Genomic DNA, 11,216 nt, shown 5'->3' on the forward strand with positions numbered 1-11,216 from the left:
ATTAAAAATGACATCTTGGCCAGTTTTAGCATTAGGGAACAATCTGACGGACACTCCAACAGCAACAGCCTGTAAAATCTGCAATTAATTTCAATTCTCTGAACACATTTTTCATTTAATTATTGTCTGTAGCAAATATATTCTTCATTTAAAAGCAATTATGTTTTTGTCTGCCATTTAATAATGCCTTAAAGAGCCGCTCACCCTGATTAAACTTCATTAGTCTGGCTTGCAAGAGGAGTTTTTTTTCTGATGTTTTGGTGACGGTGTTGATGCTTTTTCAGAGGCTTCCTGTGTGGAGCAAGTCAAAAAGGAAGCAAACACTAAATTGTTTAGAGACCAGAATTTTGATACAATTTGAGCCATTGTTAAAAAATGTGATCGGTCATATCAGTCAAACCCTAAGCTGCCTATCTGCTGTATATTCCAGGAAGTAGCAGAGATGATTTTCACCTTTTAGCTATCTTTAATCTCCCATGAGCGACTCAACCCTGTGAGAGAGGCGGGTATATACACGCACTGCTGCTTTCTGCTGGTGCTTTTCTCCCTCCGAGCAGAGTTGAGAACACCTTGCGCTCACCACATGCTGTCATCACTAAGTGTCACATACGGTGCAATTAGTCACAGGAATAAATAGAGTCAGCCTGCAGGGTCAGACTGGATGGAGGGGTGCTGGGGAGGGCTCTTACAGCCTGATCAGGGCGACCAACAAGACAGGCTCCTCAAGACAGCTGGTCTGACATGTGCTAACAGGATCACAGCTGGGCTTCACTTTCGGACCGTTTTTTCTTTTGATCACGCAGTTTATGGAGGTGTGATGATAATGATGATGAGCATCTGAGCATGGATTACCACCAGAAGTTCCCTGAAACTGCAGATTTGACTGTGTTTAGTCTATTATCAATAGAGCACAGTCAGATGAGGCCTCCAGCAGTAGATTACACAGTTTTTTAATCCTCCATGAGTAAGCGTGCAGCCTCAGATCCTCAATTTAAAGTGCAGCCATGAGAATCAGCCTCTTTCATACTGCAACTACTACTGTTATTACCATAACTACTACTGCTGACACTTCAGCTGCCATTACTACAACTACTAATGCTGCTGTCACATGTACTATTAGATGTTTGAATGACACTGGGATTATACTGGATCTAAATTCAAAGATAAAAACTTTGGAACAACCTTCTGCTACCGCTGCTCTCATGATTATTACTGTACCAAAAGGTCTCCTTCACTCTTTAAGGAGGCTGATGTGTTGAGCATCAACAGGAATCGCTTGTGTTGCAATAGAAGCGCTATTAAAATTAAGCTTTCAGTAAAGTTTAAATAAAAACTTTGTTGTCAAACCCAAAACGACATATATGGTTATTAAACCAAATTTAAACCAAACCATATGTTATATTTCACTTATCTAAAAGTGGAAGATCTGTAGTTGCACAGTTTGGTGGTGCTGGTATTCTTCTTCTGGTTACTGAATTACTGTAAATGTAAAAAAAAGTACTTAAGGGGGATGACAGGTTTTGTGAGCTGTGTGATTTGGGAGGAGTGGAGACGGAGTGCCATTTGTTTCCCTTGTGCTGAGCAGACTGTCGTGATTTAACAGTTTCATTTCTCCAAGAAATGGCTCAACAAAACCCCAAACCACCAGATATCATTTTAATATGGACAAGTGTGCTAACTTTCTCTAAAAGCCTGAAAAAGAAGACATGACTGGTCTGTTTAATCATTACTGTTGTGAATTCCACAGTATAATCACTGTGTACACATGGACTTGTGTTGTTCTGTTGCTGACATGTAGGCCTGACATATATAACTGTGAAAACCATTTGAATTAATTTCCTTTCTTTTATCCTTTACTTTGTATTATTGTCTGAAAAAAAAATGTATATGTCTGTCCGATGACTAATACTTATAGTCCTACTATTTACTATTTTTATTACTGAAGCTGCTGGGATTACCAAAACTGCCAATACTACTACCACTACACTATTATTATTATGGCTGCTGCAGCTACTACAAGTATTACTGCTACTGTTATACTACCTCTGCTTCCAGTATATCATACTACTTCTTCTACTGCTGCTACCACTAGTACTGCTAATACAGCTACCACTACTACTATTGTTACCGCTGCTAATACTGCCTCTACTGCCACTATTACTACAACTAAACCTTCTTGTAGTACTTTTTCTCCTACTTCTACAAGGATATCTGCTACTACCGCTGCCATTGATATAAGCACTGGTCTTATGGCAGCTCTGGAGACTTTCCTAAGCTGGCCAAACAACTCTACTTTTGCTTCTTCTTTGACATTGTATTATTTGCTTTCCCATGCATTTTTTATCACACATTACTTTCTTGTCAGAATTGGTCTTTTTTTATTTTGTGAAAATAAGATTTCCGTATCATTGTTATTTACAATAACAGTGACAAATAATGCAGTGCAGAAGATAATAGAAGACAGAGTGAGACAGAGCAGACGAGGCTGCTGTGAAGCCAACGTTCTGCGTGTGCATGATACCATACGTACAGATGGGATGGCTGTTTTGATGATGCAGTGGAGAACGCTGTCCAACACATTGCTTTGACTTTTTCAGATTCATATTTCACATTTATCAAACAGCCAGGGTGACCTCTTCACTCTCTGTATCTCCACTTTTTATGTTTCTCTGTCCATTTATTGAGGTTTTTCCTGTGTTACACTCTATTCATCTTATCCTGCTAACACATCACAATGTCCAGTTAATTACAGTGATGGAGAATTCCATAATAATACTGAAAAAATAGTCTTGAAAATAAAGCACAGCTCTTCATATATTCAGTGAGCAGATGTGGTGTGCATGTGCAGGACCTGCTGGCTCTTACAGCGTTGTGGTGAGCTGGATTGTTACATTTCTCCAGGGGTATTTGGCCTTTCTTATGATCTATCCTGGTGTAAATGTACACAGCTGGCAGTGAGCGCATGGCCACACATATCTTAATAGACATCTTTGTATCGTTTTGACTGTCCCACATGATGACACCACATTTAATTAGTTTCCACAAACAGCTCATAGTTGACACAGTCCAGATTGTTTCCTTATCTTTGCAGCGGATTTTTGCACAAAGCTACTTTCAGCTCTTTCACTTTCTGTGGTCAAAAAGAAATTTTGAAAAATCTGTTGATACAGCGCAGAGGAATAAATCCAGTTTCATTATTTCTAAGAGGAAAATTTCCTTCAAAGGCATTATCAGGTGAGAGTTTGAGATGATAGATCTCAAACTGTGAGCTGAACGGTATATTTGAGTACTGTCTTCCAATCACTGAGTGAACTCATCAAATCAAAGCTCCACTGCCTAAAGACATGGATGGCTGGGTCAAATACCACCTGCAAATAGTTCTTAGCTTTGGATTTAACCTATTTGGAGTGCCAGATGAAATAGGTCTGCCTTATGAAGTCTGGATAGTTGAGCAAATTACAAAAAAAAAAGATATCAAACTGACATCAAGACACTTTCCTGTGATTGTCTTAAACTTCATGGTCTGAGGCATCAAGGAAACTCGATCTGTCCCAAACTTCCAGTGATATTGCTCAGACTGAACATATTGTACCAGCAAAGATATGACCTGATGCCCATTTTGTCCATTCTTAGCTCCTCTTTTATGCAGAAAGTCACCTCTCATAGAGCAGGCCATTGCTCCAATGTGCACTGTTGAACATTCAGCATTGAACAATATAGTTAATGATGGGCCTGAAACATCCAAAAACAGCAACGTGTTCGTCCGTCTCTCAATACCTTCCTACTTCCACAGCTTGTGTTTTGTTCTCTGTCACCACTGAAGATGTAAATCTTTAAGAATGGGTCACAGATGTATTGTTTCATTTTCAAAATGAGACTGAATGACTCCTGTTTAGTGGAACTCTATGACAGAGAGGAAAAATATATATCAAACAATATTAGTTAGTGGGGTCATTTAGTTGTTGGTTTATGGTTTGTTCATGGGGTTTGGTGACAATTAGAAAAATACAGAATGTCACACAAAATGGCACATAAAATAGTCAAACTGCTGTTCAGTGCAATGAAAATTGTTCTGCTGTTGTTTGAGACATTTACGTGTATGTGTGAAACAACCCCTTCAGAAACTCATGTTGTTAGTTTTTCAGTGTGATTTGGCAGAAATCATCTGTTTAGGCAGCAAATTGTGTACAATTATAACACAATGTGGTCATACTAGGTGTGTTTCTGTTTGTAACAGGATAGTAATTTGACAATAACATGGATTTCTTGCAATCTGCAAGAAAACAATCATTTGTTCTGGCAGAGTTTTCTCTTCCTTTGCACTTATCTAAACAACTTCTTCTTCACAGCTGGACGTATGAACACAGGCAGTCAAATAAGGTCATTTCTGCACTTTTTGCAGGAAAGCTCTGAATGTCCCCTGAACTGTTACTGTTACTGTTACTATTGTTAAGAGTGTGTTAATGCATAAAAGCGGCCTGTTTCGTACAGAGGAGACACCGTCCGCTGCAGTAAATGTAGCCACTTCACAGAACATGAATATTACAATGGCTCTCTTTGCTGTAACCTAGAAACAACAGTGGATCCACCTTCGCTGCTCTGTGCAGTTGTCCCTTTTAAGTGTTGCCTGGCAAACTGGAGGACAGGCCTGGTGCATTAGTTTCCCTCAGCTAAAAGTCCTCATCTTGAATAACAGTATCTGACTTCCATAATGGAGGAAGCGCGTCTGTGACCTCTGCGTAAAGGGGAGTTCATTTAAAACGCTGTGCCTACCACATGATGTGCACTCATGACTGATTGGAAAGGTTGGATTTTAACTTGTGCCTCGTACATTTGAACTCATTAAATGAACTCCGACTCAGTCCACTGAGGCTTCACCCAGTATTGTGCCGATTTAAATGCAGAAGGAATGTGGTTTGATTGCGGAGCGTAAACAAAGAGAAACTCGGTGGACCCCTCCTTCACAGCTTGAAATAAATCTTTATGACGCAAATGCATCATCACGAGTCGCGTCAAACTGATGTAATCCATGTTTCCTTTTCGGGGGAATCATATCAATTAAATGCATTAATGAAAACTGCATGGATTTGTCCTCACGCGCTCATGGCTCACTCCTCTTCATTTACATTCACTTGTTGTAGTAAAGCAGTGTTTAAATAGCTCTTTGAACACGCGCGCGCGCGCGTGTGTGTGTGTGTGTGTGTGGAAAGCTCCCTGCGCGACCCTGTTATGTAGCGCCGATCTAACCTCAGGAATAAACACTGAAAGTAAACCCGGATCAGTCGAGGGGCGTCAGATGAGAGTTGCTGAACTCTCGTCCTGCCTGCGGCTGAACTCGGAGGAGCTGTCCGTTCAGCACCACAACACCGCCTGCCGCTTCTCCTCCAGCCGCGCTCAATCTGTCCCGCTCTCAAAGCCTCGTTATCCTCCTGTACAGCCCCGCGTCTCCTCTCCCCAAGCTTTAAAAAGACATCTCGGCACGTCTTACACCCTGAAGTCCTCACACTCTGTCATGCTCTGCGTTGCATCCTGATGACGCACCGCCAAAGTTGAATCATAACGTACTACAGCTGCACCAAAGGAAATCATATGTATGTGTGAACAGTCTTCTGAGGGCGCTACGTCATTCTTCAAAGTCATCTGGCCTAAATGTGATTTGTAAACTGTAAATCCAAATAGCCTCATGTTGTCACACCGCCGTGGCACAAAGCTGAATCCTCGCACTACAGCTCCCTTCGGATCAACTAGTACACTGCAACATGTTACTTCAAAACTTTATCTTAATACTTGTACAGTATCAATGTCTGCGATCAGGTCGGACTGTTTGTGACTCCTCTGAATATGAACAGGTGCTTTCGCGTACTTGCTCCCGTTTAACTACCTTTAAAATGTAATTGTCCCTATCATAAATTAGGTCCTGTTGCGCAACAGTGAGACGCACCTGTAATGCTTATGAGGGCTCGGTTATACGCGTTTTAGAGCTGGGACTGAGACTTACCTATGGTGGTGATAACCGTGATGGCAAAGTAAAATGACCCTGCGAATTTCCACTGCACCCCGGCTCTGTGGGGCTCTGCCTCCATGATGATGGTCTCCAGTTTGCGGTAATCATCCTCGCTGATGTTATATTTCCCCTGGAGACGCTTCTCTTCGGCTTCCAGCTGCTCTTTTTCCCGCATCTCGAAGTCGGACTCCAGGGCGTCAAAGACAGCGGCCCCGACGAGCAGGTATGTAAACGTGCAAATGATCAGGGACAAGGTCCGCACGTTTTGCCGCTTCATGGCCAACAGGAACCGGCGACCGAGGGGCTCATGTCCCCTCGGATTCCCCGGGAAGGCGCAGCAAGCGTGGGGGAAGCCGTGTGGACAGCGCCTGGAGGCGGAGGCGCATAAAGGTGCGCTCCGGTGACGGTGGCCGCGGTGGACGCTGGAGCAGCGGTGGAAAGCCCCCGCCTTGTGGTGATCCCGGAGACAGAACCCCAGATCCTGCTCCTGGTTTGCGGAGAGACACAAGAGACTACTCGATCGCCTGGACCAGGAGCCCTGCAGCCGAAAGACCCTGCGCAAGACCTGCCCAAACCAAGTCCTCCCGGTGCGCAGTGCCATCAACAAGCTGCTTCCAAGATCGCCTGTTGGTCTCTTTTCTCCTCCAGTGAACTATGCTGATCTGAATAAAATTTTTTCCTGGCAAATAAAAGATCTTTGGCGGATCCCCTTTGCTTCCTTTTCTTTGATGCTTCACTCTCACTTTGTCTGTGGTGTGATTCACAATGTCCTAGAACTGAGCATCTTTCCGCTTGTCTCTAACTTTCAGCTAAACACCAACCTGTTCATTGTAACATCGTCAGCGTTCAGGCTATATTCAGCAGCCATTCCCCCCACACACAAAACCACATTTCTGTGAAATCCTTAAATCTTCCTCGCAAACAGAAGACATCCTCATCAGAAATGTGCTGAGTCGTCGATAAGACGGGAGGGTCACAGAGTATCGCAGAGGAACATCAAGTTAGGAAATGTTACTCTCACAGTGCGCAGATCATCACATCAGACATTTCGCAGCATTATTCCTCATTTCAGCTGCCTTGTTCCTGGATCAACTCACCACTTGTTATAGGAATAACAAAAAGAAACATTCCAAGCACGCAGCAGATCACCACCGACAACAGATTCCATCGCAAAGAAGAGTTTCCCCAAATCTCTGTCTTTTTTCAGCATGTGGAGAGGATGGAGCGCGTTAGAAAGAAGATACTTTGAAGCAGGAACACACAACATTCAGAAAAGGCTACAGCGCGCTCTGTGCCCGCAGCGGCACTCATGCTCCGTTGCGCACATCCAAGCCCCCTCTCCCGCACTGTCTGCTGATCACTTTTAAGCTGCTTTTAGAAAAAGAAAGGGGGGAAAGGAAAAATGCATGTGCAGTCCCTCGTCGTGCGGGGGCCTCTGAGTTTAACCATGCGTGTCACGAACTGCCCGTATTTTGAAGGCTCCACATTTTATGTCTCCACACACTCCAGACTCTAATCGGTGGGCGTTGCTCCTCCTGTCTCTGTGCTTTTCTCTTTCCAAGTGTCACGAATCATCCACATTCTGGCCTGATGTATCTTGTTTACTCTGAGAAGCTTTCTCTCAGGGAAAAATCTGCTGGGGTACAACTGACTACCTCCCCGCGTCTCCACGGCGCGCGACCCCTCCCCTGATGACCACTCCTACTCATTACATGGACAGAGAGGGTTTACTTCCACTCAGATGCTCACATTAGTGCTTTTTGCACTCCTGCAGCGGCGGGAGATCAGAGCTCCAGTCCGGGTTCAGCTGCACAGGCTGCTGCGCTGTCCAAGGTGCTGAAGGCTGACAGACTGATGCTGCACGATACGCTCCAACTCACTGCGCACGCACACACACGCACATACACACACTTTGAGGAATCATAGAGACGCATCTTATGCAACAAGGACGAGTAAACATAAAGAGATTGCTAGAGACAACAAGGGTGGACCTGGGTAGAGCAGGCCGGACCCTCGAGGGGCCCACAGACTCCAGGCTGACAGTGTAGCTAATACCTTGTTGTCACATGATTAACTGTTAAATTATTTGTTAGTAAGTGATAAGGGCCTTAATGTGACCAATGATTATGACCCGACAATGAGGCCCCTTCCTGCAGTGACCACAAAATGTACGTCTACGACCTTCATGCTTTCAGTTCACACTGAGGAATGTTTAACAAAGCCGCTGCTCATGCAAAATATGCAGTTCCAACGGTTTAAAATGATTTATCTGTTATACGTTTCTGTAGTCTAAGAGTTTTGATTTGAGAGTTTTTGAAGTGTTGTTCTTGATCTGAACTAAATGACACTGGTGGAGGAGGAAAACTGTTGAGCGTTCATGCTGGACTGAATTTTTGTTTGTATGAGTTTATGTTGTAGAGTACCACAGCGGTTATGTGTGTATTCCTCGTTGGTGTTACTGTGATTCATTATGAGTTCTACAATGTTTCCACAGTTCTATCAGTGTTGTAAAATGAGATCAAATGCGCTTAGACTGATGGTGTGTGTTAGTGGCTTGAAAATGAAAGATTAGGTACAACATGCAACAAAGGTCCTGACCAGATCAAAGCAGGAGTGTTATGGTTTGTGCATTAACCTCTGAAGTACCAGGGCCTCCCAGCTCGTCCCGTTGTCTTTAGAGAGGACAGTGAACCTCGGTGGGCTCTTGATCTGCAGGCCAGAGCTTGTAAATCATGATAATACAACACTGCGCTCTTACATACTACTTGATCACATCACAATTAAGAGAGAGGGACTGATCTGTTACAGTATGATATTACTGTTGATATTTTTAAAAGAAGGTTAAAGACACACCTTTTTAATCAGGCTTTTAACTGACCTTTTAATTCTTCTGATGTTCTTATCAGGTTTTATCTTATGTTGATGCCTTTTATTTTGCTGTTTTATATTTTGTATTATTTCATCCTATTTTATATACTTTACTTATTATCTGATGTATTTCTCTTCTTTTAACTGTTTAATTTATTTTACTCATCTTATAAGATGTCTTTTACTCTGTCTTATGCTCTTTTTTTCTTTTTAATTCCAGTGTTTCCTCAGGGGGGTCCTCCACACTGAGAGCTGTGTCTGGTCTGCTGCTGGGTTTGCTGTCCTTGGGTCCCTTCAGCCTGTCTGGTGGGGGGGCTTCCCACCTTGGTGTGGGGGTTCACCTGACTGTCAGGGTCGGGGGGGGGCTGGTTACCGGCGCCCCCTGTGCTCATAGTCTGTGACGACTCCTCTCAATGTGGACGGCCCCAAAGGTGGCGTTTTCCTCGATCCTCAGTGCCTTGCAATGTCTCACTACTGTCTGTGGTGAGAATGTCCGTGTGTGTGTGTGTGTGTGTGTGTGTGTGTGTGTGTGTGTGTGTGTGTGTGCTCTCCCATGCCATCACATGTGGGGACAAAAAGGAGTTAGCCCACCAATCTCATGGGGACCACTTCACTTGTGGGGACCAAAATTCGGGTCCCACAAGTTTTTTTCTTTAAATCAACTCAAGAACACCTCCAGAATGCTCCAGCAAAATTTCAGAGGGGGTTCCATATGTCACGATTTGGCAGATTTGTGTGTATCAAGTGTGTATGTCTGCTCCCTCTAGTGACAAGAGTTTGCCATTACACTTTGATACACACTTACGGAAGTGTGTATGACTAGCACCGCCCCTCCGCCCATCCAGCCAATGCGAATCGTTCTACTGCAGCCGTCAGTCCGGACTTAAACTTTTCGCGGACTTAAATGGAAAAGTTCATGGTTACTACAGGTAAGCACATTTTATCAATTATTTTGTCATTAAATGCATTCATAAAGCACGAGTGCCTACTACCATTAGTCCTGTGCTAACATTGCTGATACTTTGAACTGTTTACTGCTAAATGTTAACAAACGGAATAGTGGCAGAAGTAACGATTACGTGTGATGTGTTACCAGTGATGTTGCTAATTTTAGCCTTACTTAGCCACGTCCAATATGCAAGTTATTTTCAAAAGGACAAATTAAATTAACCACTGTGTGTCAAGAGGATGCAGCAATGTTTTTGCTAAATCAAACGCTACGTTTATGCCGACAATAAACGTGTTGACATTGAATTAAAAAATATGATCTTGTGCAAAAGGGGATGCTAAACTAGGAAACCGAAACACCGGGCTGTCGGGCTTATTAAGCTCCGGCTTCCTTTCATGAATAACATTGTAGGCATGTGGCATACCCACAGAAAGCTCAGAAACGCAACTAGAAGCTAATATAAACCATGACCATGACCATCAAAAGAACACTGAACGATCAAAATAGCAGGGGCCGAAAACACCGCAACGGCGTACATTAGATACACAGAAAAGCGACCAGCACTACAGCTGTTGCGCGCAGACAGCAAACCAGCATGGGTACAATCAGTGATAGCATGGGACAGTAACACACTCATGAAACCGCTCTGTCAGCGTTAATCATATGGTATCTGAGGTGAGTCGTGTTTGTGTTTCGTGTGTTTTCCAAATAGTAGAAGACGAAATGACGTGACTTACACAGCCTGGAGTTAGCCGTTAGTTGCCACCGATCCCTGCTGTTTGTTGCCAGTGACAAATTCATGATGCCGTAGTCACCGTTAAAATAATACGCCGACGATTTGGGAGTTATGCCCTCTCTCCATCATTTTCATAGCGAGACAACATGATCGATATCTTTTTAGTGCTTGCACGTTAAGTGGCTGGGTCTCAACCGTTAGCATTGTGGCTTAATACATTGAAGTCTATGGACGTCCGTAGCCTACTCGTAAAAGTAAATAAATAAACGTTCCAGAAACCCCGAAGTTGGTATTCCTACATGTGCATATAAGATAAACATGTTTAGATGTTAATTAGAAAAACGACGGTCCTTTTTAGTCGTTTTAGAAGACGTTTGATACACGGAACTATAGTGTGTTTACGTTCCGCGCGGAGGGATACACCGGTGAACAACAGCTGCAGCTGGCTCTGGGACAGGTACGCTAGGTCTCTCGGTAAAAGTAAATAGACGACACCGACGATCAAACCTCGAAAATATATTGTTGCAACTTGCAGAAATATTCAAGGCAAAACTACAGGGAGTCGTTGGATGTTTCAACAGTTTCCAGCCCGCAACCCGGAGCAATTTCGAAAACCGAGTAGGATACTGATCCCCATAGACTTCGATGTATTAAGCTAA

The 11,216-nt window shown here is 43.4% G+C and overlaps 1 protein-coding gene across 1 annotated transcript in view; it reads right to left on the bottom strand.

The window, feature by feature from the left end:
* kcnk9 (potassium channel, subfamily K, member 9) overlaps positions 1–6,605 on the bottom strand; it is a 36,292-nt gene extending 29,687 nt beyond the window's left edge. Inside the window, exon 1 of the mRNA XM_070984820.1 lies at positions 5,999–6,605. Coding sequence (XP_070840921.1) covers positions 5,999–6,605 — 607 coding nt within the window. The remainder of the gene's footprint in view (positions 1–5,998) is intronic.
* Between the last annotated feature and the right edge of the window lie 4,611 nt (positions 6,606–11,216).

Source organism: Chaetodon trifascialis, chromosome 17, assembly GCF_039877785.1.
Source record: "Chaetodon trifascialis isolate fChaTrf1 chromosome 17, fChaTrf1.hap1, whole genome shotgun sequence".
Lineage (NCBI taxonomy): Eukaryota > Metazoa > Chordata > Actinopteri > Chaetodontiformes > Chaetodontidae > Chaetodon > Chaetodon trifascialis.